This window comes from Camarhynchus parvulus, chromosome 19, assembly GCF_901933205.1.
Source record: "Camarhynchus parvulus chromosome 19, STF_HiC, whole genome shotgun sequence".
NCBI classification, from domain to species: domain Eukaryota; kingdom Metazoa; phylum Chordata; class Aves; order Passeriformes; family Thraupidae; genus Camarhynchus; species Camarhynchus parvulus.
This window is the reverse complement of record NC_044589.1, coordinates 3,354,551-3,382,285: the sequence shown is the minus strand read 5'-3', so window position 1 is coordinate 3,382,285 and position 27,735 is coordinate 3,354,551. Positions and strand designations below refer to the sequence as shown.

General features: G+C 55.4%; 1 protein-coding gene across 4 annotated transcripts in view; it reads left to right on the top strand.

Annotated features, from left to right (window-relative positions):
- The window catches only part of CALN1 (calneuron 1), a 179,858-nt gene that overhangs the window by 7,337 nt on the left and 144,786 nt on the right, over positions 1-27,735 (top strand). Inside the window, exon 2 of one of the 4 annotated variants that reach the window (XM_030962826.1) lies at positions 14,061-14,255. In XM_030962826.1, coding sequence (XP_030818686.1) covers positions 14,134-14,255 — 122 coding nt within the window. In that variant the 5' untranslated portion in view covers positions 14,061-14,133. Of the gene's footprint in view, positions 1-14,060; positions 14,256-24,869; positions 25,186-26,565; positions 26,654-27,735 lie in introns of those variants that run through there. The other 3 variants (XM_030962827.1, XM_030962828.1, XM_030962829.1) reach the window with 3 other exon arrangements.

Below are 27,735 nucleotides of genomic sequence, written 5' to 3'. Positions count from 1 at the left end.
CTGCTGAGCTCCAGCCCCAGGCAGGGCTGCAGAGCAGTGTGGGATGGAGAGCATCCTTTGCACGGGGGTTTGTACAGCACAGCAGGCTCTGGTTCTACAGCAGAGCCCAGAACTCCCTGTGGGACCTGGAGAAACCAGAGTGTGCCAGGTGCCTTCCCTCCTCCCCCCTGCCACCCCGCAGGCCACCACCCAAGGCAAGCTCATCAAAGTCCCTTAAAGCTGTTTGGTTTTGGTGGTGCCATGCCTGAGATTCGCCCTAAAGGGTCTGAAAGAACAGATTAGCTCAGTTTAAGCGTGTGAGTTATGAACAGAACCTGCTCTGTGCAAAGCACAGGGTGACCAGTGATGATTCACTGGGCTTCTTCCTGACCATTACTTAAACACTTTATGTCCCAGCTGTGATCCACAGAAAATTGCTGGAACATGTCTTGCAGCTCTCAGTGTCCAGCAGCTCCAGGAGGAAATATTTGCTTTTCTGGCAGTAGGAAAAAAGCCACAGAGACTCGGGGCATTGGTATTGGAGCTCCATCCTTGGGACTCTGTCTCTAGTGAAGACAAATTCCCCTCTCACCTCATCTCCTGAGGAAGGGCAAGTGCAGCCCACTCCTCCTCCAGCTTCCCAGCTCATCTCAACCCCTGCTGAAAACTTCCTGAGCTGAAGGCTGTCTGTCACTCTCAATGCATTACTTTATTCCTCTTTGGAGCACTTAATGTCTTCCAGGAAAAATTCAACAACATAATTGGGCACTATTTGCAAAAACACTTCCTCTGCCTTTTTCTTTTTTTGAAACCATTTCTTGGTAATTTCCTTGTGTATCTCTTGGGTCTGGTGCTGTGAGAAACAGCAAGAGTTTGTTCTCTATTGCCTTTGCTCCATGATTAGGATGTGATAAAACTCTGGTTTAAATAAGTGTTTCCTACATCCCTTTCAAGCATCTCTTTGCCAGACTGAAGGGCCCTGACTTGTCAATCTATTTCTGTGCAGAATTCTCTCTCTGCCTCTGTCCAAGCTCCTTTCCCCCTCTCACCCTTCCTTGTTCTGTTATCTCCCTTCCTGACTGCTCTGAGCAGGGATTTGTTCATGCTGCAGGTGCCCAACAGAGCCAGACAGCAGCACAGCTCAGTTTGCTCTGTTTCTCTGACAGAAATCTCTCACATTGCATTTTCCTGTGGCTCTTTCCAAAGCAGCCTCCACATCCCCCCAGCAACTCCTTCCTGGCCAGCAGGGCTGAGCCCAGCGCTCAGCATTTGGTAGGGAGACCATGGGGTCTTTTCTCCTGAGCAGGATTTGGCACTGAAATTCAGCTCTTTAGACCTCAGACGTTGGATTTTGTAAGATTTTTGTGCACCAGTTCAGGGTTTGCTGATCCTGCTCGACTCTGTGCCATTAAGGAAAGCTGTCACTGCACTCACACAGCTCCAGTCCCCAGGCACCTTCCCAGGCACTGAGTGGGTCTATTTTACAGGGCTCTCTGGGGCTGCAGTGGGAAGCGGTTTCCATGATGAAAACTGACTGTTCATCTTTGTTTCTGCCTCCTTTTCCCATCTCCTCGGGAATGAAAAGGAATGCAAACAATTCCCTGGCCCTTCCAGCCTCTCCTGAGCTGTGCTGGGTGCTCACCCATGCTCTACCCCCCTGCCGGAATTCCTTCCCCTCCTGCTTCTGACCAGCCTGTGGTGTCCCCTCTTCAGAGAGTTGTTCCTCAGGCCCCTTTTTGGCTGTGCCCCTGCTCCTGTCTGAGCAGTTTGTCACACCCGGGGGTCTCTTTCCTCCCTGGATACACTCTGAGCCTTTTAACTCCCCTGCTCTGCTGTGCTGCTGCACAACCTTTTTTCCTTTTACCTCTGGTTGGTTTGGCAGTCTGTGATTATTCCAGGTTTGCAATAGAGAGTTTAAAGCAGTTATTTTAATCTTTTAACTTCTCCTTTTTTATTTCTATTCAAGCAGATTCTCAATTTTTAATGTGTTATATAATTTTTAATTATATAACAATCAGTATATTCTGTGTTTCTACATTTATACCTTTTTATAATTAATAGAAAATGTATGTATTTACCACAACACACATATATATATAGTCAGGTGTGAACATAACTCCTATTATAATATAATTGTAATATATATTATATTATAATATAATTACAATATATATGTATTGTGGTAAATACAGACATTTTATATTAATTATAAAATATAATAATTATAAAAATATATTAATTATAAAATATAATAATTTATATTTGCAGTTATAGGAGCAATATTGACACCTTGGATTGCTCCTGGCCATCTCAGAGCCAGAGTTTGTTTTCTGCTTCCAGAGTTGATCTTTTTCCATCCAACAATTCTTTATTGCTCCCCAGCTCTGCCAAGGCCAGCACTGCCCCATGTCCCCAGGTGCCACACACCCATGTGGGTTAAGCCCCAGCGCAGGGGGTGCAGCAGGAGGCAGAAGCTGGGATGTGGTGCCTGGAGGCAGCTCCTGCCCTGCTGAAGGCAGCCTTGAGCCCAGGCTTGTCCCTGGAGTCACCTCCCAGCTGCCAGTGTGGCTTTGGGGGTTTGCCCTGGGTGAATCACTGACAGTCACTGAACACGCAGAACCCCCAATTTCCTGCCTGTTTGTCCCCTGGGATGAGCTGGGTGAGCCCTGCCCTGCCCTAGGGGTGTTCAGGCATCTCCTGGAGCTGGAGCTGGAGCAGCTCCTGAGCTGGGAGCTCTCCCTGCTGTGCCCAGTCCCTGCCTGGCCCTCGGGCACGGTGCCCTGCTCCCACTGCCACCCAGAGTGCCCAGAGCTGCCCAGAGCCTCCTCCTCCTCCTCCTCCTCCCTGGGCAGCTGTGCCAGGGCTTGCCCACCATTCCAGGAGGAATTTCCCCCAAATCCCCCCTGACCCCCCCCAGGCCCAGCCTGAGGCCGTTCCCTGTGCTCCTGTCCCTGTTCCCTGGAGCACAGCCCGACCCCCCCGGCTGTCCCCTCCTGGCAGGAGCTGTGCAGAGCCACAAGGGCCCCCTGAGCCTCCTTTGCTCCAGGCTGAGCCCCTTCCCAGCTCCCTCAGCTGCTCCTGGAGCTCCAGACCCTCCCCAGCTCCATTCCCTTCCCTGGACATGCTCCAGCCCCTCAATGTCTTTCCTGGAGTGAGGGGCCCGGGACTGACCCCACATTTGAGTTTTGGCCCCACCAATATTGAGTGAAGTCATAATTAACCATCACCACTCATCCATTTCAAACCCCTTTCCTTTTGAAGTCACTCCTGCATTGCTGTGACAGTGGTCAAATGAGAGGTGGCAGGACTATTCAAGCAGGCCTAAATTAAGTAATAATTGAAATGTTTGAAGGAAAATGAGAATGGTTGTTGGGGTCAGCCTTAAATATGTTTTGCTAGCAGCTTGCGGAAGAATTCTGATGAAAATTGCAGTGCTGTATGAGCCATGATTGGCTTTTATTTCACAGTAAATAAGTAGAACAGGGGAAAAAGGGGAGGACACACGAGAGCACAGATAATAAGATGTATAATCAAATTAAAACTTTTGCACAGTGATATTGTATGAGGTAAAGCTGCAGAGTTTAAATACAGAATCGATTTTGTTTACCAAAATCCCAGAATGTTTGAAAGCATGTTGGACTAATTTATACGTCCCATGCTTCATGGAGTATTTATTTAATTTGGGAAAATGAGGCCCCTTTTGATAAGCAATAGCTCAAAGTTCTGCTGAAGAACAACAGCAGCATAGAAAAAGTTATTTTAGAAATCTCAAGAGCTGCCAGGCAAGTCCTGGTTTAGAAAAACATGTAAACTCAAGTGCAGTGACTTCAGCCAATGGCACGGAGTACACACTGAGGTGCAGAGACTGTGTCCCTTTTTCTTACAAATCCTTACACGTGCTTTCCTGAGCCAGGAAAAGGAGTTCCTGGTTTCCTCAGGAGCACAAGAGCTTTGTGCTGTAACAGCTCTGGATCATTGAAATCGCCTGGCACTCGTGCTCTGGGCTGGGGCAGGGTGGGCACAGTCACACCTGATGGGCCTGGAGCTCTGTCCGGCCTCAGAGATTCCATAAGAGTGGTTCTGTAGCACAGGGCCACTTCCAGAGGAGCACCCGGAGCTGCCAGCACAGCTGACAAGGGTTTAGGTATTCACCAGCTGGATCCCAGTGCTTCCCATGTTTCCAAAGGCTGGGATCCAGCCTTGGTGCTGTCAGAGCCCTGGGGGCAGTGACCCTGTCCTGGGGCCACCAGTGCCACCAGGGAGGGACTGTCCTGCTCTGCTCTGTGCTGGGCCAGCCTCATCTCAATTGCTGGGTGAAGTTTGGGGCACCACAATGCAGGAAAGCCATGAATCCATTAGGAAAGCCATGAATCCATTAGGAATCCCATGAATCCATTAGGAAACCCATTAATCCATTAGGAAAGCCATGAATCCGTTAGGAAAGCCATGAATCCATTAGGAAGCATCCAAAAGAGGCCATGAAGAAAGTGAGTGGCCTTGAGGGGAAGAGGAGCAGCTGAGGGCACTGGAATGTTCAGCTGGAGGAGACTGAGGGGAGACTCATCACGGTTCCATTGTCCTCATGAGGGGCAGAGGAGGGGCAGACCCTGATCTCTGCTCTGTGGGACAGGGACAGCACCCAGGAACAGCTGGGGCTGTGCCAGGGCAGGTCAGGTTGGATTTCGGGAAAGGTTCTGCCAGGCTGCCCAGGGAATGGGCACGGCCCCGAGGCTGCCAGAGCTCCAGGAGCTCCAGGGATGCCCAGGCTGGGATTGTTGGGGTGTCTGTGCAGGGCCAGGGGCTGGACTGGATGATCCCTGGGGATCCCTCCCAGCTCAGGACATTCTGTGACGCCCTGAGTGTCCTCCCCACAGTCCCACCCACAGCCTGCCCATGGAGCCCATTCCAGCCCAGGTATTTCATTCCCTGCAGGTACCTTTGTTCCCACCCTGTCTCCTGGCTGCACCTCCACTGCAGCTTTGTTTGCATCTGCTCCTGACCGAGCTTTTTGCGTAGAGTGGATGGAATTTCTCCCTTTTCCCCTGAGTGTCTCCAGCACTCAGCTCTGCTCACAGAGCTCAGAGCCTGCAGGACCCCTGGGAGAGCTCTCCCTGCTCTGGGGCCGCCCTTGGGCACTGCTTTGGTCATTCCCACCACGGAGCAGATCCCCTCTGTCCCTCCTGAGCCGAGTCTCCAGGCTGGAATCTCCCCTTCTGGCTCAGTGCCACCATGAGGAGCTGGGGGAGTTTGGCTTCCCCGCTGGAATGTCCAGGAGCTGCTGCTGCTGCAGCCAGGAGCAGGATGTGGAGGTGGGATGGGAGAGGCCTCCTTGGCTGGCTGGGCACATCCGTGCCCTCACACTGCCCTGCTTGAGTTTCAGCACCTCTGGGCATCTCTGAGAGCCCAAAGTCTGGGCTGCACCTCCCCTGGTCCAGAGGCTGCAGCTCTGAGTCAGGGCAGCTCTGCCACTCCTCAGGGCAGCTCTGCCATTCCTCAGGGCAGCTCTGCCATTCCAGAGCAGCTCTGCCATTCCAGGGCAGCTCTGTGCCATTCCAGAGAAGCTCTCTGCCATTCCAGAGCAGCTCTGCCATTCCAGGGCAGCTCTCTGCCATTCCTGAGCAGCTCTGTGGCATTCCAGGGCAGCTCTGCCATTCCAGAACATCTCTGTGCCATTCCAGAGCAGCTCTGCCATTCCAGAGCAGCTCTGTGCCACTCCAGAGCAGTTCTCTGCCATTCTAGAGCAGCTCTGCCATCCCAGGGCAGCTCTCTGCCATTCCAGAACATCTCTGTGCCATTCCAGAGCATCTCTCTGTCATTCCAGGGCAGCTCTGCCATTCCAGAGCAGCTCTGTGCCACTCCAGAGCAGTTCTGCCATTCCAGGGCAGCTCTGCCACTCCAGAGTAGCTCTGCCATTCCAGAGCAGCTCTGTGCCACTCCAGAGCAGCTCTGCCATCCCAGGGCAGCTCTGCTATTCCAGAACATCTCTGTGCCATTCCTCAGGGCAGCTCTGCCATTGCAGAGCAGCTCTGCCATTCCTCAGGGCAGCTCTGCCATTCCAGAGCAGCTCTGCCATTCCTCAGGGCAGCTCTCTGCCATTCCAGAACATCTCTCTGCCATTCCAGAGAAGCTCTCTGCCATTCCTCAGGGCAGCTCTGTGCCATTCCTCACTGATTTTCCTGCCATCCAGCCTGGCCATCCTCACAAGCACCTGCTGGAGCCTGGCTTAGGGCCAGACCTGCCAGGTTGGACCTGAACCCTGTTCCTCTTTGGTTCTCGTGCTTGTGCCTCATTCCTGGCTGGGGCTTTGGGGACAGGAGCCTCCTGCTCTGCACGAATGCTGCTTCCATCCTCCCAGCAGAAGCATTTCCAGGGAATTTGCTGCAGCACACGGCAATTATGTGACGGAAGTTGGGTGAACGGGAGCAGCAATAATTTGCAAGTTCTGCCAACAAAATCTCATTCATTTTTGTTGTTGTTTTTTCCTTCCTCATACCTTGGCAAGACTCTTTCCTGTTTTTCTTTCGTTCCATGGCAAATGCACAATAGGAACAGGAGGTCAATCACTGGGAATTGTCAATTTATAATTTTTCTGACGTTGCCAGTTGCTTTTTCTAAAGACTGTGAGCAGTGTGTGAAGCCCTTGTTGGGTAACAGACTTAATTGGATGATTTCTACATTTCCAAGAGCTTTTAGGTACTCAGCAAAATCCTTCCCTAATATCCTGTGGCTCTGTATTTGTGCTAATAAACTGAATTGTTTAAGTCAAATTGACCCCAGAACTGCCACCCTGCAGGTTTTGGGAGCAGGTTATGTAGGCAAAAAATAGCAGCTGGAATGGAAGAGTCTGTCAAAGAATCCCAGGATGTCAAAAATAGTATTTTTGTCCAAATCCTTCCAGCAAAGCTAAGAGGATCAGCCCAGGTACGGGAGAAGGAATAAGAAATGATTGTTACAGATCCAGAAGGTCAGATAAGCATGGCTTGGTGAACAGGGAAAATATGCCTGGAAAAGTAAAAATGAGTGAACTTTCAGCTGGGTGGGGAGAGGAAAGGTGGCTACAGGGAGGGAAAAAATGAAAATTTGAGTCAAACTCTGCTGAAGTTGACAGCTTCTGGTTTGGGTCAGGAAGCAGTTTGGGAGCAGCAGAAGCAGTTTGGATTTGGTGATTTCAGATTTAGAGGAATTGTTCACTTAAGTTTTTTGTTTTTTTTTTTTTTACCAGATCATTTTAGTTTGCATGGGAAGCTCTCCAGTGGGGAGAGTGGAGAGCTGAGCCCATCCCTGGGCTGGGAACAGCCAAGGCAGCAGGGTCTGGAGATTCCTGGATAATCCCCAGTCCCAGCCCAGCTCCAGGCTCTGTCCATGCTCCCCTTCCAGCTCTCCCAGGCTCAGTCTGCGTCCCGTGGTTCCTGACCACATGGAAATGGCCGTTTGCATTCCCGAGGCTCAGCCCTGGTGCAGCAGGAGGCAGAAGCTGGGATGTGGTGCCTGGAGGCAGCTCCTGCCCTGCTGAAGGCAGCCTTGAGCCCAGGCTTGTCCCTGGAGTCACCTCCCAGCTGCCAGTGTGGCTTTGGGGGTTTGCCCTGGGTGAATCACTGACAGTCACTGAACACGCAGAACCCCCAATTTCCTGCCTGTTTGTCCCCTGGGATGAGCTGGGTGAGCCCTGCCCTGCCCTAGGGGTGTTCAGGCATCTCCTGGAGCTGGAGCTGGAGCAGCTCCTGAGCTGGGAGCTCTCCCTGCTGTGCCCAGTCCCTGCCTGGCCCTCGGGCACGGTGCCCTGCTCCCACTGCCACCCAGAGTGCCCAGAGCTGCCCAGAGCCTCCTCCTCCTCCTCCCTGCAGGCTCCGGTGGCCTCGCCCCTCTGGGCAGATCTTCCTGGCTCCTATGGACTGCCAGGAAATGAGGAGCTTCTCCCCAGCCCCCATCGTTTGTCAGGTTTGGGTTTTCTGAGCTGGATTAAAGCCACAGAGGGATTTGGGACTGAATCAAGATGAACTTTGGGCTCTGCTAAGACCATCAGAGAGCGAGGAGATCATTTGTGTGATCCATGAATGTATCCCTGGATGGGCTGGAGGTGGCTGAGTGTCACACACATCTTTTATGAAAAATCCTTTCTTTAGGATTTTTCCTCCTGAGAAGCTGAGAGGCCTCAGGAACAAAATGTAAACAATGGTTATCTGCTGCTGTGGAATGCAACAGGTGATTGGTCTCATGTGGTTGTTTCTAATTAATGGCCAATCACAGTCAGCTGGCTTGGACACAGAGCCAAGCCACAAGTCTTTGTTATCATTCCTTCCTATTCTATTCTTAGCCAGCCTTCTGATGAAATCCTTTCTTCTATTCTTTTAGTATAGTTTTAATATAATATATATCATAAAATAATAAATCAGCCTTCTGAACCATGGAGTCAGATCCTCGTCTCTTCCCTCATCCTCAGACCCCTCTGAACACGGTCGCAGCTGAGGGCTTTGCCTCTCCTTTGCCTGGTGTGACTGTGCTGTGTGTCTCAGGAACATCCTGTACACACCTGTGTCCCAGCTACAGCCTCACCTTCACCTATTGCCCAGCCCAAATCCCACCTGGAAACTCCAGGGAGCATCCAAGGCACCATTCCAGGGTGGAGAGGAGTGCTCATGGAGCTGCCCTTCATCCCCAAGCAGCAGAGCCACAGACAACCTTCCCACCTGCTGTCCAGGTGCCAGGGGCCTTCCCTCAGCCTGCTCCTCAAATGAGGGGGCAGCTCAGGCATTCAGGGTTGAATCCTGCCATGGAAGTGCCTGCAAGCCCTGTTGGACATCTGGGAAGTGACTGAGTGTCCTGCTCATGGAAGTGTTTTGGGATGAAGCGTACGATGATCCACTGTCTCCCTCCCCTCCTCTCTGCACTTCCCCGACCCTCTCTCACATCTGTGACCCTCTCCACCATCCTCTGCCTCTCCTGGAGAGAAAAACGCGATGTGAAGGGAAGGAGGCACGGGGGGATGTGGGAGTGCGGCTGTGTGAGCTGCGGCAGGGGGAGCCTGAGCCCCAGCCAGCCCTGCCCGTACCTGCTCCCAGCCCCCAGCCCTGCTCCAGGGGTGAAGTCTGGAGCAGCTGCTCATTCCCATTGAAGCTGGGGGGTTTGGGCTATTAATAAGCCTGGAAAATAACCACATGTTCCCTGAATTATGTAACAGATGTTCAATTCCCCGAGATGAAGAGGTGTCAGCCTGATGGAAGAAGTGATGTGAGGACCCTTCTTTTCCCTTGGAGCTGGGTTCTCCTCTTCTGAGCAGAACTGATTACCAGAGAAAAGACAGCAGTGTCAGGACGAGCCCCACCTTGCTCCGTGCCCTGTTTGTGCCCTCCCGGCTCTCCCCAGCAGCACATTTGGGTGACAAGTGTCACCAAACGGGGCTGAGCTCCGAGTCACTGTCGCTGCTGGCTCCAAGGAGAGGGGGGAGCAGGGCCAGGAGCTCCAGTGCCGGGCCAGCGAGGGGATGGGCGGAAAATGCCTTCCCAATTAACCCTTTCAGCGACACAGAGGTGTTCACAGCCTCACTGGGTGCTGTGAGAGGCTGGAGGTGAGGACGGAGGAAGTGTCTTAGGGAGGGGGTTCAAAAGGGTCTCATTCAGTCTTCTCTTTGATAATTTTTATTTTTAGGGTTGTTGTTCCTGATCTTCCTCTCTCCCAGAGTGAGCACTCCTGGGGAAAGGTTCTCAGCAGTTCAGGGTGGTGTTTACTCACGATGGAGCTCTTCCTAAAATCCCTTCCTAAAATCCCTGCCAGGGCACTTGGCATAAAGCTTGAGGCCACACCTGGAGGATGAGGCACCTCCAGCCCTGTGTCCTGTTCTGGGCTGCTCCAAGGAAGACCCTGAGGGGCTGGAGGTGTCCAGGGAAGGGAATGGAGCTGGGAAGGGGCTGGAGCCCCAGGAGCAGCTGAGGGAGCTGGGAAGGGGCTCAGCCTGGAGCAAAGGAGGCTCAGGGGGCCCTTGTGGCTCTGCACAGCTCCTGCCAGGAGGGGACAGCCGGGGGGGTCGGGCTGTGCTCCAGGGAACAGGGACAGGAGCAGAGGGAACGGCCTCAGGCTGGGCCAGGGCAGCCTCAGGGGGGACATCAGCAGGAATTTCCCCATGGAAAGGGTGCTCAGGCACTGCCAGGGGCTGCCCAGGGAGGTTTGGAGTGCCCATCCCTGGAGGTGCCCAGGGAAGGGCTGGAGGTGGCACTCAGAGCTCTGGGCTGGGGACAGGGTGGGGATGGGGCACAGCTTGGACTTCACCCTGGAGATCTTTTCCAAGCTCAGTGATCCTGGGATTGGAAGATGGAGGGGAGCTGTCAGAGCAGCTGAGCCTTGGGAGAGCTGTGTCTGGATAGGGACTGGAGACCCAGCCCAGGGGTGCCACGTTCTCTGTGGGTGGAGATAACACAGGGACAGACACCACAGGCACGGGACAGCCCTGCTCCAGGGGGAGCTGCTCCCCCCGGGGTCGCTCTGCTCAGATCTCATTGCTGATCTGCTCCAGCATCTCCTGTTTCTCACCCACTGACAGGAGAGCAGCAAGGCCCTGGTCCAGCACCGGGAACACTCGGGAATGTGGCTCAGGCACAGCCAGGGATGGGACAGGTCCTGTGCATGGGGACAGGTCCTGAGGGTAGGGACAGGTCCTGCCGATGGGGACAGGTCCTGAGGGATGGGACAGGTCCTGAGGGATGGGACAGGTCCTGAGCATGGGGACAGGTCCTGCCGATGGGGACAGGTCCTGAGCATGGGGACAGGTCCTGAGGGTAGGGACAGGTCCTGCCGATGGGGACAGGTCCTGCCGATGGGGACAGGTCCTGTGCATGGGGACAGGTCCTGAGGGTAGGGACAGGTCCTGCCGATGGGGACAGGTCCTGTGCATGGGGACAGGTCCTGAGGGTAGGGACAGGTCCTGCCGATGGGGACAGGTCCTGTGCATGGGGACAGGTCCTGAGCATGGGGACAGGTCCTGCCGATGGGGACAGGTCCTGAGGGATGGGACAGGTCCTGCCGGTGGGGACAGGTCCTGCCGATGGGGACAGGTCCTGTGCATGGGGACAGGTCCTGTGCATGGGGACAGGTCCTGAGGGTAGGGACAGGTCCTGCCGATGGGGACAGGTCCTGAGGGATGGGACAGGTCCTGTGCATGGGGACAGGTCCTGAGGTTGGGGACAGGTCCTGCTGCAGCTGTGGCCGTGTTGTGCCACCACCACTGTTAATGGCACTGCAGGGAGGGGCCCTCCTGGATTCCTCCCTCTTTTTTCACATCCTGCACGAGGCAGGAACAGAAATGAAGTGACTGCCTGCTAAGTGTGGAATTCGGCAGGACTTAGGATGTGCAGGGACTCTCCTGAGCACAGACACCTCACCTGGACAGGCTGGTACAAGGCTGGATGCCCCAGGCATTGATTGTTAGCCGCTCCTTGGCAGTAAAAAAGAAACGTGGGGAGCAGGGTGTCACAGACATTTCTTTTATGAAAAATCGTCTCTTAGGATTTTCCTGCTGAAGCTGAGAAGTTCAGCAACCAGACATAAACAATAAGTTATCTGCTGCTGTGGAATGTAACAGGTCTGCCTGGATTGGCCCAGTTTGGATGTTTGGAGTTGGTGACCAATCCAGAACTGAGATCTATCGGACACAGTCCGAGAGAGCTGGTTTGTTATCATTCTTTACTTTTCTTAGGTAGCTAGCAGCTTCTGGAAACTCTCCCTTTCTTTTTCTTTTAGTATAGTTTAAATAGATGTTTATATCATAACGTAATAAATCAAGCCTTCTGATCATGGAGCCCATCTCGTCTCTTCCTTCACCCCAAAAACCCTTGTGACAACCATCAACAGCAGGGCACTGGATTTTGGGTGGTTTCCCCATTCCTGCCCAGTTCCCCTTTCCCTTGTCCTTCAGGCTCGGTGTTATTCACTGCTCACCACTGATTAATGGGCTGCTAATGGCATTACTTATTTCATTATCCAATCTGCAAGATCAGTCATTATCTAGGGAAAAGGAAAGTCCATTTCTTACTGGCATGAAGTGGCTGGCTGGCAGGGTAAAGTGCAAGGTTCACATTTAGGAAGGGGAGCAAGAAAAAGAAATTCTTTTCAGGGAGAAAATTTGCACTGAAAGTCATCTCCAAGTTTGCATTACCCAAAGAGTGGGGCTCAGATATCAGAGGAGATGCTGCAAATCACAGAGATAAAAGAGGCAGCCCAAACCATAAGGACTGTGTCAAGAAGATGCCCTCAGAGGGCTGGGATAACAGTGCTGGTAGTAATAATAATAATTGTAATTAATAATAATTATAATTAATAATTATACACCTTGGAGGGCTGGGTCAGAGCTCAGGTGCTTGAGGTGTTGTGCAATTGCAGGCCAAGAAATTATTGCTTTCAATTCACCTTCCACAGAAAGGGCGAGCAAGGCCAGCTGGCGAGTGACAGATGGGCAGGGGACAGCGGGGAGGGGACAGGGAGGGGACACAGGGAGGGGACAGCAGGGAGGGGACAGCAGGGAGGGGACACAGGGAAGTGACACAGGGAGGGGACACAGGCAGGGGACACAGGGAAGTGACACAGGGAGGGGATACAGGGAGGGGACACAGGGAGGGGACACAGGCAGGGGACAGAGCACGGCAGGGGCACAGGCAGGGGCACAGGGAGGGACAGCGGGGAGGGGACACAGGGAGGGGACACAGGGAGGGGACACAGGCAGAGGACACAGGGAGGGGACACAGGGAAGGGACACAGGGAAGGGACACAGGGAAGGGACACAGGGAGGGGACAGCGGGGAGGGGACACAGGGAGGGGACACAGGGAGGGGACACAGGGAAGGGACACAGGGAGGGGACACAGGGAGGGGACACAGGGAGGGGACAGCCGGGGCGGGGCTCGGGCCCGGCAGGAGTGCGGCTGGCCCGGAGCCGGTGTCAGGAAGGATAACGAGGGGCACCTGTGGGGCACCCGGGGGCAGCAATCAATCAATCAATCAGTCAATCAATCAGTCAGTCAATCAGTCAATCAATCAATCAAGTGTCTGTCAGAGCACGGAGAGAGCCTGGCTGAAGCATCAGAGGTTCATGGAATGCCCTGAGTGGGGAGGATCCGCAGGATGGTGAATCCCTGCTCCTGGCCCCGCACAGGACAGTCCCCAGAGCAGTCCCTAAAGCCCAGCAGGTGCCTGGCAGCATTGCTCCATCGCTCCTGCTCACGGCTGGTGTCCCTAAAGGAATGGGGACAGGGCCAGCCAGGTTCCAGCCACGAGGGGCCCTGCCATGGCCATGTCCTGGCTGCAGAGAGGAAGGAGAGCTGCGGCCACGAGGGGCCCTGGCATGGCCACGCTGGGCACGGGAGGGGAAGGGAGCTGTGGAGTGGCCGCAGGGCCCTGTGGGGACGGGCAGGGCCTCGGTGACACGGCACACAGGGGCTGTCGGGCTTGGAGGGTTTGTGTGTCACCACTGGAGGGGTGGCGCTCGCTGAGGGGACACCCTGGGGTGACACCTGGCAATGAAAGGTGCTCCTCTTGTCCCGGCACAGCCCGGGAGGGCGGGCTGGGGTGGGCCCTGCCCGGTGCCACCTCCTGGCGCAGCGCTGGGGTCGCTCCAGGCTGGCACTGGTGGCTCCTGCCCGGGGGGCTCATGGATGCCCGTGTGGGTGTGTGCAGGAGCCTTTCCAGCGTGTGCCCAGCGTGTGCCCAGCCTGTGCCCAGCGTGTGCCCAGCGCGGCCAAGGAGCGCCTGTGGCAGCTGCGGGTCTGAGCTCCCCCAGCCCCGGGTTGCAGCTGGAGCCAGCCCTGCCCCTTCCACCCACTCTGTGCCAGCCCAGGAGCCCGTGGCTGGTGCCCCTTCCACCCGCTGTGTGCCAGCCCAGGAGCCCATGGCTGGTGCCCTGGAGGAGCAGGGCCGAGCCCCGCACCGTTCCCTGGCACTGCGCATTCCCCCAAGCCCTGCTTGTATTGGGAACCGAACATCTGCTCCAGATGTGGCCGCTGCTGTCCCGCTGCCCGGCATGAATTATTGACCTGGGCGGTTTAAATAAATGATAAAGCCCGGCCGTGCGTGCGCTGAAGTTTGTGTCGCTCCTCCGCAGGGTCGCGCTCCGGGCTCGCCTGGCCCCATGATGAGCTCGCCCCGCGCCCCGGCCCCGCCGACTCGAGTGCCCGATGGGGCTGATCCAGGAGCCGGCAGAGGGGCAGCCCAAGCGTGAAGGTGGCCGCGGGGATGAGTCTCCCGGCGAGAAGGAGGAGCCGCCGCAGCGGAGCCGGCAACCGGAGTTCCCCTCCTGGCAAGTGATTTGTGCTCTCCGGGCCCTTCCCGGCGCTGGCAGGGATGGAAGGAGGGATGGAGGGAGGGATGGAGGGAGGGATGGAGGGAGGGATGGAGGGAAGGATGGGGGACGCTGCTGCCCCCGGGCTGGCCGTGGCACACCGCGGGTGCGGGGGGGATGCTGGCTCTGACCCTGGAGCAGAACCCGCCCCAGGCGCTGCTGAGCGCGGACAATCCCTGAGCATCTCCCGGGAGGGCAAAGGGACCCCGGGCTGCAGCCAAAGGTGGGGCCCGACCGAGCCGAGCCCTCCTTTCCTGCTGCCTCCGCCTGGGAAGTCCGAGTGGAATTTTGGAAGCCGAATTCTGGAAGCCTGGTAGCCTTGGAAATTGATTTTTTTTAAAATTACTTTTCTTTCTTCACCATTTTGAAAAATGGCTTGACTCACAGTTGCATGAGGCTGTGGGACTCACAGCAGACCATCTGTTTCAGCTGTTAACAGTCATTAATTCTTTCGTAATTTTTGCTACTTTCGAGACACTTTGGGGAAAAAAAATATGTTCTGGATGGCATTGGAGGAGTTCAAAGTCACTAACATATTTTTCTCAGAGAAACAATGTGCCGTGAATGCAGTTGTTCTAAAAGAAATACATTTTTATTGGCTTTCTAAATGGGGAATTTGTCTCCTGTGGCCATGCAGGAGGACACGGCGTTTATCTCCTTTTTGCCATGTATTTGGCTCATACCTGCACTGCAATCCACAGGCTGAGCAGGGTTTTTCTGGGTTGAATCTACTGCAGAAAGGCTTTTATTAAAAAAAAAATACAGCGAGATTTTTCTCTTAAGCCACTGCATTTGTGGGCCCAGGCACTCCGTGGTTAACCCTGGGATTGTCTCCGGCCCTCCTGGGACAGGTGTCCCCAGCTGATGGCTCGGGGTGCTGGGTGGGGCTGGGGCAGCTGGCCCGGTAAATGATGGCACAAAGCCATCCCATTGTCACTGTCCCCCCAGCCTGGGCACATCCACCCTCCTGCCTCGTGTTCCCTGAGCCAGCTCCTCCAGAGGGGCTGTTCCCGAGCAGGGAATCCCCCTCTCTGTGCTCCATCAGGGCCTTCACCCAGGCCTGGGGTCACCCCAAAGCCCTCCTGGGGGTTTCCCTGTGGTTCATGGAAAGTTTTAGATGGAACAAAAAACCATCCTTGAGCTTTGCATGGAGTGCCAGGAGAAAGGGAGTGGTTTTAACAGCCAGAGGGCAGAGATGGGTGCGAGATTGGGAGGGAATTCTCCCCTGTGAGGACCCTGAGGGACTTGTGACAAGGGATGGAGGGACAGGACCCAGGGAATGGCTCCCACAGCCAGAGGGCAGGGATGGATGGGACATTGGGAATTAGGAATTGTTCCCTGGCAGGGTGGGCAGGCCCTGGCACAGGGTGCCCAGAGCAGCTGGGGCTGCCCCTGGATCCCTGGCAGTGCCCAAGGCCAGGCTGGGCAGGGCTTGGAGCACCTGGGACAGTGGGAGGTGTCCCTGCCATGGCAGGGGTGGCTCTGGATGGGCTTTGAGATCCTTCCAACCCAACCCATTCTGGGATTCTGTGATTCCATGATTTAAGGAAATGGAGAGAGGGTGCAGGACCTTGGGAACACGGTGGGGGCAGCTGCCCCAGGGGAGGCCTTTGTGCCACCCCGAGCCCGTGGGGTGGGGACAGCAGAGCAGAGCAGAGAGCTCTGGCTGCGGCTGAGCAGCTTTGGGTCCTGTGTCTGTGCCAGGAGGTGAAACACGGCCAGGAGCCTGCAGAGCTGCTCCGGGCAATGCGGAGCACAAGGGCCCTGCCCGGCCCGGCCGGTGACACCGGGGAGGGGACAGCCAGAATACGAGAGGGGACAGCCAGGCACAGGGGAGGGGACAGCCAGAATAGGAGAGGGGACAGCCAGGACAGGGGAGGGGACAGCCAGGACAGGAGAGGAGACAGCCAGGACAGGGGAGGGACAGCCAGGGCAGGGGAGGGGACAGCCAGGACAGGAGAGGAGACAGCCAGGACAGGGGAGGGGACAGCCCGGCACAGGGGAGGGGACAGCCAGGACAGGGGAGCACTCCCAGCCATCCATCAGCACTGGGGCTCTCCGTGCAGTTACAAAGGTGGCCTGGAAAGGCTCCCTGGTCTCGGGTTTTGGGTTGTTCATTGCTGCCCCAAGATGTGCAGGATGTCTCTGTTCGGCCCGACATCCGAAGAACGAGTCAGAGCTCTTCATTTTTCGGTCTTGAAGTTGTTTATTAATCCTTATCTATAAAATTTTCCTTTCTGCCCAGCCGAGATCTGCTCAGCAGGGCAGCCACAGGCACTCTGACCGCTCCCAGGGCGGTGTTGTCCTTTTATACTACAAACTACATATAACATATTTACACTTAATTCCCAATACCTATCACCTGTGTTAGACAGTGAGCTTCTACTCTAAACCAATCCCAAAGTGCCAACATCACTGCAGAAAATGGAGACCAAGAAGAAGAAGAAGGAGAAAGGCTGGACACGCCCAAGTTCCTCCATCTTGTCCCCAAAACCCCCATTCCAAAAATCCTAAAATCTACATTTTCACCCTGTGATCATTTTATTATTACACTATTCGAACCTCTGTGACTTTCAGGTCCTCATACAAAGCTGGTAACTTGCTCCAGGGGTCAAAGTCAAACCACCAGGTGCTCTGGGCTGTGTGCCAGGGTCTCTGAGCCCCTTGGTGGGGTCCTCAGCAGCTCTGGACACCCGGAGGGATGCACTGAGTTCTGACTCCCTGGAGCTGGCCCAGGACCTGCCCGGGCTGGCTGGGGAGCAGCTCCTCGGCACCGCCTCTGTGGCCGTGCTGCGGCTGAGCCTGGCCTGGGACACCGAGGGACACCTGGGACAGGGGGTGGCACAGGATGGCAAACCCCAAATGGCTCCATGGGGCAAAGCAGGATGTGCCCTGAGAGCTGAGCTCGGGTGTGGATGATCCCACATTCCAGGGATGGACTGGAGCCACCTCCTGACCTTTTCCAGGCCGTCCCTGGGTCCTGCTCTCCTTCCTGAGCAGGGGCTGTGCCCGAGTGCTGGAGGACAGCCAGGATGTGCTCGCCAGCAGAAGGTGCAGGAATTCACATCTGGAGCCTTGGAGACGTTTGGGGCCAGCGTGGTTTTCATTTGAGGCCTTTCCGTTCTCCATTGACTTAATTAAATTTAAAAAAAAAGAAAGAAAGAAGCAGGCAGCATTGGGCTTTTTTTTTTCCCTTTTTTTTTTTGATCAGATGCCTGGCTCGGTGTGCTACAGAGCCAATTTTCATTTTGAAATTTCCTTTCATTTTAAAGCTCCCCACAGGAATTTGGAGCTGCAAACCAAAATGAGGAGGTGTCAGACTTCACAAACCAACCCAACCCCAAACCTATTCATTAACTCGAAAAGCATCTTCTGTTTTGTCAGTTTTCTGGAAAAAAAATTGCTTATTTTTTCAAATAAAAACATTGCTTTTAAAAAGAAAAAACAAACAAGCCTGAATTAAGCAGAAATACTCAATACTCCTCATGATTTGCTGCAGTGGAGAGAAATGGGGGTTGGCTCTTGGCTGAGGGCTGCTCTCCCCCTTTGCCCTTCCTGCTGCCAGCCTGTGCCATGGGACAGAGAAATTCTGGCTATGGACAGAGATTTGCAGGTTTGATAAGGATGATTGGAGATCCTGAGGCCTCTTTATTCCTGATGCCCCAACATTTGTTGGTTTTCCCTGTACCCATCCTCCTCCTCCTCCCTCCAGGGGCTCAGAGCTCAGTGCACCCCAGAGACCCCCAGGGCACAGCCTGTGAACCCCTCCTGCTCCCAGGGAAAGGAAAGGAAAGGAAAGGAAAGGAAAGGAAAGGAAAGGAAAGGAAAGGAAAGGAAAGGAAAGGAAAGGAAAGGAAAGGAAAGGAAAGGAAAGGAAAGGAAAGGAAAGGAAAGGAAAGGAAAAGGAAAGGAAAAGAAAAGGAAAGGAAAAGGAAAGGAAAAGAAAAGGAAAAGGAAAAGGAAAGGAAAGGAAAGGAAAGGAAAGGAAAGGAAAGGAAAGGAAAGGAAAGGAAAGGAAAGGAAAAGGAAAAGGAAAGGAAAAGGAAAGGAAAGGAAAGGAAAGGAAAGGAAAGGAAAGGAAAGGAAAGGAAAGGAAAGGAAAGGAAAGGAAAGGAAAGGAAAGGAAAGGAAAGAAAGGAAAGGAAAAGGAAAGGAAAGGAAAGGAAAGGAAAGGAAAGGAAAGGAAAAGGAAAGGAAAGGAAAGGAAAGGAAAGGAAAAGGAAAGGAAAAGGAAAGGAAAGGAAAGGAAAAGGAAAGGAAAGGAAAAGGGAAAGGAAAGGAAAGGGAAAGGAAAGGAAAGGAAAAGGAAAAAGGAAAGGAAAGGAAAGGAAAGGAAAGGAAAGAAAGGAAAGGAAAGGAAAGGAAAAGGAAAGGAAAGGAAAGGAAAGGAAAGGAAAGGAAAGGAAAGGAAAGGAAAGGAAAGGAAAGGAAAGGAAAGGAAAGGAAAGGAAAGGAAAGGAAAGGAAAGGAAAGGAAAGGAAAGGAAAGGAAAGGAAAGGAAAGGAAAGGAAAGGAAAGGAAAGGAAAGGAAAGGAAAGGAAAGGAAAGGAAAGGGGAAACAGGAAAAAAGAAAAAGGAAAAAGGAAAAAGGAATCTCTCCCCAGCAGGAAATTTGCCCATTAACACCCCAGACACCAAAGCCTCAATGGAGCTCTTCCCTCAGCTCAGATGCCTCTCCCTGATGGGAAGTCTAAAAATAAGCACATTCTCCACAAACAGCTTAAAGATGTTGAAAATGAAAAGCAACAAAGGCTGGAGAATGGATGAGTCACTAAATTACAGGGCTGTCTTTCGAAGAGCAAAACAAACCCCAGAGAGCCCCCCCAGCCCTGGCTGCTGAAATTCCTGCTGGCTTTGGGGCTGGGGCTCAGTCTGTGGGCTCTGAAGGGTGAAACCTCACCCACTTGTGCTGCACTCTGTGCCAGAGCTGCTCTGAGTGACCAGAGCAAAGCCAGCCTGCCCAGCAGCACGAACTGGAGGGGTTCTTCTCTCCTCTCCTCTCCCACATGGGCATTGCTGGGAGGTTTTGGGGTAACCCCCTCACAGGAGCTTCTGGGATGAGGAGCCTTCCTGCAAGGGCTGTGAGCAAAAATTCCTGTCCACAGAGGGCTCCTGGCCCCAAGGAAGCCACAAGTGTTTGGAGCCTATGTGGGAGAAGATCTCTGTGGGTGTCTGTGCCTTTAGCTGGGTGAGATAACACAATTAAAGGTTTGGGATCTTCCCCCTCCCTCAAGGTCTCTGTTCAATGAGCTCCACCAGGGTGGACTCTGTTGCGAAGCTGCAGCTTTTTTAGCATTTGCAGATGAGCTTGAATCAAAATGCTGGCATTTGAGGCAGCAGGAAAGGGGCTGGCCTGGCGCCAAAGCTGTGCCTACATCTGATGTTTGCAGCCGGCCCCAGGCTCCGCGAGAGGCTGCCCTGGATCCCACAGATGGTGGGGCTGAGGTGCTGCTGTGCCAGCCCTGCTGTGGGCAGTGCCAGCCCTGCTCGGGCCTGCAGGGCTGCGGGGTGTGCCCTCTGGCCAGGAGGAGCCCGGGGTGCTCTGGCTTGGGAGGGACTTCACAGGGATCCAGTGCCACCCCTCAGAGGGATCCAGTGCCACCCCTGTAAGGGATCCAGTGCCACCCTTCGGAGGGATCCAGTGCCACCCCTCAGAGGGATCCAGTGCCACCCTTCACAGGGATCCAGTGCCAACCTTCACAGGGATCCAGTGCCACCCCTTCAAAGGGATCCAGTGCCACCCCTGTAAGGGATCCAGTGCCACCCTTCAGAGGGATCCAGTGCCACCCCTGTAAGGGATCCAGTGCCACCCTTCAGAGGGATCCAGTGCCACCCCTGTAAGGGATCCAGTGCCACCCTTCAGAGGGATCCAGTGCCACCCTTCAAAGGGATCCAGTGCCACCCCTCAGAGGGATCCAGTGCCACCCTTCAGAGGGATCCAGTGCCACCCTTCACAGGGATCCAGTGCCACCCCTCAGAGGGATCCAGTGCCACCCCTCAGAGGGATCCAGTGCCACCCCTGTAAGGGATCCAGTGCCACCCCTCAGAGGGATCCAGTGCCACTGCTGTAAGGGATCCAGTGCCACCCTTCAGAGGGATCCAGTGCCACCATCCACAGGGATCCACTGCCACCCCTGTAAGGGATCCAGTGCCACCCCTCAGAGGGATCCAGTCTGTTCAAAGGGATCCAGTGCCACCCTTCAGAGGGATCCACCCCTGCCCTGGGGACACCTTCCACTGTCCCAGGGTGCTCCAGCCTGGCCTGGGGCACTGCCAGGGCTGGGACAGCCACAGCTGCTCCGTGTCAGGGCCCCACCACCCTGGCATCGCCCCCAGCACCCTCATCCATCCTTTCTGTGGCTGCAGGGGGACAAGGCCGGCAGCCTGGCCCGTGTCCCCAGCCCACTGCAGCACCGCTCCCGGCCCAAAGAACCCTCTGATCCATAAATCCACGGCCTGAGCTGGCAGCTCCAACAAAAGCTGTGCCCAAGGATCATCGATCCTGGAGCAGAGCTCGCCCAGCAGTGATTTAATCTCAATATTCCATTCTGAAATGTGCTAATTAAACTCCAGGAGAAAGCATCCAGTGCAGAAGCGAGGTGGAGGAAAAGGAAAAATAAAAGTTTCTCCTGGAATAATTAAGCACCATTAGAACATGAAAATCCAGGCTAGGGAGCAATTGTACTCCTTCCATCAAGCGTTTCATCAGAAATAATGGGGTGGAATTAAGCAGTACTGAAAATGTGGCTGGGGGTGGGAAGGAAGGAAGGAAGGAAGGAAGGAAGGAAGGAAGGAAGGAAGGAAGGAAGGAAGGAAGGAAGGAAGGAAGGAAGGAAGGAAGGAAGGAAGGAAGGAAGGAAGGAAGGAAGGAAGGAAGGAAGGAAGGAAGGAAGGAAGGAAGGAAGGAAGGAAGGAAGGAAGGAAGGAAGGAAGGAAGGAAGGAAGGAAGGAAGGAAGGAAGGAAGGAAGGAAGGAAGGAAGGAAGGAAGGAAGGAAGGAAGGAAGGAAGGATTGCAGAGCTCCCCCTGCCAAGGGCCTTCCCGATTTTAAGAGCAAAGCTCTTTAATCCCATCAAGGACTTTTCTCGGGTTTTGGGTTGTTAATTGCTGCCCCGAGATGTGCAGGATGTCTCTGCTTTGGCCCACGTGTCCGAAGAACGAGTCAGAGCTCTTCACTTTTCGGTCTTGAGGTTGTTTATTAATCCTTATCTATAAAATTTCCTTTCTGCCCAGCCGAGATCTGCTCAGCAGGGCAGCCACAGGCACTCTGACCACCCCCAGGGTGGTGTTGTCCTTTTATACTGCAAACTACATATAACATATTTACACTTAATTCCCAATACCTATCACCTGTGTTAGACAGTGAGCTTCTACTCTAAACCAATCCCAAAGTGCCAACATCACTGCAGAAAATGGAGAACAAGAAGAAGAAGAAGAAAGGCTGGACATGCCCAAGTTCCTCCATCTTGTCTCCAAAACCCCCATTCCAAAAATCCTAAAATCTACATTTCCACCCTGTGATCATTTTATTATTACACTGTTCAAACCTCTGTGACTTTCATGTCCTCATACAAAGCTGGTAACTTGCTCCAGGGATCAAAGTCAAACCCCCAGGTGCTCTGGGCTGTGCCAGGGTCTCTGAGCCCCTTGGCAGGGTCCTCAGCAACTCTGGACACCCAGAGGGATGTGCTGAGTTCTGACAGACTTTCTTCTCTGAGGGACCTCGAAGTCTGGCCCTCCAGGCCTCCCCTTTGGCTACAAGGGATCTGTGAGAGGCACGCAGCTCTCCTGGAGCCATAGCCGGGCTTGCCCTGCCTCCCCTTGGACACCCAATTTATTGCTGCTGCTGCTCCACAGCCCCTCGCCCCTCGCTGGGCTCCAGACCCCAAACCAGGAGCCTGCCCTGCCCTGGGGTGGCTTTGCTGGGCAGCTCCCCACGAGCTGGGCCCCATGGGAGAGCCAGCCTGGAGCGAGCAGCTCCTGGGGAATTCAGCAGGCGCTGGTCACCCCTGGCAGTGACAGCCACGGTGTCCCCAGGCAGGGACAGCAGCCTGCCCTGCTGCCATCACTCTCTGTGGCACTTTAGGGTTTTCTTGGCCCTGCTGTATCATTTCCAGGAGTGTATTCCAAACATCCCAGGGCTGATTCCCAAGGAAGCCCCATCCTCCTGGAGAGCTCAATCCCCTCCTCAGCGCCAGGAGAAGCTGAAAACCACAGGGTTGGGAGTGATCAGCTCTGCACTGTAACAAAGAAGAAAGGGAAAGGAGCCATGAGCTGCTCCTTTTGATGTGGACACAACCTGGAGATATTCTGGATCTATTTGGGGATTAATGAGGACTCAATACTTTCAGAATTTTTAATAATAAATATATTGGCCTAATGGATTTTCCAGCTACTGTTTTCAGCCATGAAGGTGGGGACCTTTTTGGTTAATGTTTTCCAGAGCTGAAGGAAAGGAAATTAGCTAAAGGCAGGGAATAACTTTCCCACATGAGGAGGTTTGCCCCCATTTATTCACATAGGCAGCCCAGATGGAGATGAAGGAGCTTGCAGGTGAAAATTTTCTCATGGATCAAGGGAAAAAATAGGAACAAAAAGTAAAAGGATGAGATTCATCTGCATCCCATTCTGATGGAACAACATTTGGTGCCATCACTCACCTTCCACCGCTGGTGCTGAGGGCCTTGCTCCTGGAGCAGGGATTATCTTCTCACTGAATGCCAATAACTTCATAAAAATGGTAAAACTCTGGGATGTAGCCCAGCCCTGATGGTTTATAAGGGACTTGGAGCGTGGCTGAATTCCTGAATCTCTGTGCAGGCAATGTCCAGGCAGTGGCAGAGGGGCAGTGGGATGCAGAAATCCCCCCTGGAGCAGGACAGCTGAGCTGGTGGAGCAAAATGAGTTGAATATCAGTGGAGATGGGGTTTCTATGGGGTTTATCTGCACAGGGAGCAGAGAGCCAGAATCCCTCTGCCCTGGGTCCTGAGCTGCAGACCACGTTCCTTGTGATCCCAATAAATCCCAGCATGGGGAACACATGGCCCACGAGGCTGAGGGAAAGAGGCAGGAAGGATTTTACATCAGAAAAGTACAAGGGAGACAAGATGTGAATTAAACACCTTTGAGCCCTAAAATCCACACTCTGCAGGCTTTGTTTGATGCACACAGGGCTGTGGGAGTTGCTGGAGATGGCAGGTGTCTCTCCAGGCTGTTTTCCAGATCCAATTGAGGCAGTTTGAGCCGTGCTGGGCTCCCATCAGAGCCTCTCCTGCAGTCAGCTGCTGTCACAGCACAGCATCTCTGCTTCCTTTCAGCCCAAATTGGTTTCAGTCAAACTTCCCCTGCTGGGAGCGTCCTGGCCCAGCTGTCCCCGGGGTCAGGGGCTGTGCTGGTGCCAGGCAGGGATCCAAGGACCGTGTGCCTCAGGAGCATTCCAACAGCAGCTGGGCAGCCAAGGCAGCTCCACCGAGTGCTGCTACCGGCTGAAGGTGACTGCAGCAGGGAAAGGGGAGATGTGGCTGGGAGAAGGGCCCTCCTGCAGGCACCTCCTCCTTGCCAGGGCAGAAACCCAGGCCCTGGGATCGTGATGTGGCTCTGCCAGTGGGGCCAGGCAGGCTGGGGGCCCTGGGTGCAGGGAGCAGCACAGTTTGTGCACACAGAGCACAGGACACACCTGCAGGTGTGGATTCTTCTCCTCCACTGCTGCTGGCCAAGACCAAGAAGTCCGAGGCCATTCTGGCCAATATCAGCACTGGTGTGGCAGCAGGACCAGGGCAGTGAGGGCAGTGACTGTCCCCTGTGCTGGCACTGCTGGGGCACCTCCAGTGCTGGGGGCAGTTTTGGGCCTCTCACAAGACACCCTGAGGGGCTGGAGCGTGTCCAGGGAAGGGAACAGAGCTGGGGAAGGGTCTTGAGCCCCAGGAGAGGCTGAGGGAGCTGGGAAGGGGCTCAGCCTGGAGCAAAGGAGGCTCAGGGGGCCCTTGTGGCTCTGCACAGCTCCTGCCAGGAGGGGACAGCCGGGGGGGTCGGGCTGTGCTCCAGGGAACAGGGACAGGAGCAGAGGGAACGGCCTCAGGCTGGGCCTGGGGAGGCTCAGGTTGGATTTTGGGGAAATTCCTCCATGGAAAGGGTGGTCACGAACTGGAAGGAGCTGCCCAGGGAGGTTTGGAGTCCCCGTCCCTGGAGGGATGGTCGTGGCACTTGGGGACAGGGGTCACTGGTGGCCTTGGCAGTGTCGGGGCAATGGCTGGACTTGATCCTGGAGGTCTTTTCCAACCAACGATTCCGTGCTTCTAAAAAAGGAACCGGCGGCTTAACCCCGCTCCCTGCCGAAAGGAGACCTGGAGACGGAACATGCCGAGGGGGCTCGGGCCCAGGAGCGGCTCCCTCCGTTCCCCGGGCCCTGCCCTGCTCCCTGCGCGCAGCATCCCCGGCTGGGCTGGAGCTGCAGCTGGGGCGGAGGGGGAGCCCGGCGAGGAAGGGGTTAGCGGGGCCGCGCCGCAGGGCTGCCGGCGGAGGGGAGGGTGGTCCCTGGCCGGGCCGGGGGAGCGGCGCGGCGCGGCGGGGCTCGGGCTGCGCTCGGGCTGCGGGGCCATGGGGCGCTGAGCCGGGGCTGCCGCGCCGCGCCGCTCTCCTCCTGCTCCTCCTGCATCGCCTCCTTTCAGTCCAGTTCTTCGCTCTTTGATTTGATTTCATCCCTTCGCTCGGTGGGTTTTTTTTTTTATATTATTTTTTTTCTCTCTCTCCGCCATCCCCACCGCCCAGATCTCTGTGTGCCTCCTCCCTCCATCCTCCTCTGAATAACTCGTCTGGGAGCGATCTGGAGGGGCGGGGGGGGGACAGTGGAGCCGAGCAAACCTGTGGCGGAGGAGCCGGCTGGTGGAGAGGTGAGTGAGGAGGTGGCGGAGGATGGGGAGAGCTCGGGCTGTCCCCCGGCCGGGCGGGGACGGAGGGAGGGCTCGCAGGGAGCCGGCAGCGCCCTCCCCTCCCCGGCTCGGGGGCACCGCAGCTCCACGGGAACCTGTTGGGGCTCAGCCGGGCCGGCAGCCGAGCGATGCCCGCGGGGGGGGCCGCGGGAGGCCGCGGGGTGCGCGGGGGGATGCTCGGGATGCTCATCCCCTCCCCTCGGTACCCGGATCCGCTGCCCGAGCCGGCGGTGTGCGGCTGTGGGCGCTCACACGCGTGTTTGTGGAGTTGCCATGGAGCGGCACAACAGCACTTTGGCTGCCCAGAAAACCTTTTTAATTCGTTTCCTGGCCCCCTGCTCGTCCGTAGCGGGTGATGTAATGAGAGCTCGGTGTCTATGCGGTGTCCTGCTCTCGGGGAGTCGGACACGGGTGGAGATCCCGGATCCCGGAGCTGAGGGAGCATCCGCCATCTGTTTGAATGGACGGGTCCTTATGAATCTGTCAAACCCAACAAATGCGCTTGACGGACGAATCCGGCCCCAAACACCTCCTGATGCCGCTGTCGGCAACCGAAATGCTCCGGGCAGAGTCGCGCCCGACCCCCGCTGCCCGCTCGGAGCCGCGATGAGCCCAGCCCCGGCTGCTTCCAGCTGGTTCAGTCAGCAGGTTCAACACCTGAACTGCAGCGCTCGCCTCCTGCTTCCCCTCTCGGGCTGCAGCGGGGCTGGGGCTGAGCCGGCTCCTGGCCGAGCCGCTCGCGGTTACTCAGCAGCTCCTCAGACCTTGCCCACCCACCAAGTTTCGCTGTTTTCCGTGGAGCAGCTGCCTCCCCCTTAGCGCGGGGCGCCCGGCGAGCTGTGTGTCCCCTCCCGGTGGCTTCGGGAGTGTTGGAAGTCCTCGGGACACGGATGGGCTGCGCCGGGAGATGAGAGCGGGACGGGCGCTGCGGTGGGCTCTGGGTACCGGAGGAGAGGTGTGTGATCCTGGGTGGCTCCAAGGGCTCGCTGGACTACAGGAGGAGCTTCCCGCAGCCTGGGAAATGGAATTTGCCCGTTGTCGAGCTGTAGAATAGCTGCACAAGGCCGGCAGTGGCACAGGACTGGAGGGTGCTAGCATCACGTAGGCAGCTGCCACCGAAATGACACACTTGATTGAAGGCCAAAAGAACCCAATACGTAACTGCTGTGATTAAGCTCCATATGATGCCTCAGAGCAAGTAAAAACCCCTCCTTCATCTCATCTTGCTTGTAACGAGACAGCCGTTGCAGGGATCTCATTTGGGTCATGTTGTGGCTTTTGGGGGATTCTGGGGGGGTTGGTTTGGGTCGGGTTTTTTTTGCTTCTGGCTGTACGCACCCATGACCTGCAGCAATCAGCTCCCCCACGATGCCCCCTGAGAGCCTGGGGCTGTAGGTGTGCTGCTAGCTGGGAATACAAATCCGAGCAGGTAAGAGCTCCCGATGCCAGCTCCTTAGCAGGGAATTTTCCAGCTGGCTGCCCGTGGGTCTCTGCACGCTCCCCTTGCCCCGGAATGCATGTGTGGGACTCTGCTCCCGGGAAGGGTTTGATGGGGAAGCTTCATCCTCTCAGTCCGGGGAGTCTCGGTGGGTGCTCGGCTCTTTGCTCAGAGGATGCTCTGGACCTGTAGCCAGATCCTCTCTGCACTGCACCTGTGGATAAAGGCTGTGCCCGGAGGGGTCTGCACGGCTGGGGCACAATCCCAGCGGCAATGAGGGAGAGCAGCCGGGTCCTGCCCGGGGTGAGGCTCCCGGGGGTGCCAGGGCTGTCCCTGGGGAGGGTCTGTCCTGCAGGAGCTGCGTTCTGCTCCTCCATCCCTCGGGAGGGTGCAGAGCTCGCCTGGCTCGCACAACGCCTTCCCCTGAGTTCTCGGTGGGGCAGGGCGATTCCAGCCGGGAACAAAAGCGCTTCGGGAGCAGCTCTCTGCCATGGAGCCCAGGGCACAACTGGGATTGCAAGGAGAAAAAACCCAAAACGGAAACAGAGCAAAAGGCACAAAGGGTGATTTAACCCCGATCTCTTTCCTGCCTGTCTCAGCCTGGGGGGAGCGGGGCTGAGCCTGGTTCCCCCTCCCTGGCTCCATTTCCAGGCAGGTTCTGTCCAATCGCGGTGTGCTCGAGGGTTCTGCCGATGCAGCCCATCCCTTCCATACCTCGGCAGCTCTGTAACTAGAGATGGGCTTACAAACAGCATTTTGGGGGCTGCTTGTCCGGGCTGCCCTGCCCCAGCCCCGTCCCACTGCAGTGGCCGGTCCCGTGCGGCTCCCCCTGCCCCCAGAACGCTGCCCCTGTCAGTTCAGAGCAATGCAACTTTCTCGTCGTATTTCCTCTGAAATGTCCGAATTTCTAAGCAAAATCATGGCTTGACCCGTGCAGTGATGGTGCCGTGCATGTTTTGTCTTCCAGAGTTGTGGTAAACTGAGCAAAATGCGCATTGAGATACTCCTTGGACTAGAAATACCCGCCACCATCATTTTAGATCTGTGCTCACAGAGCTTTTATTGATTTGGGA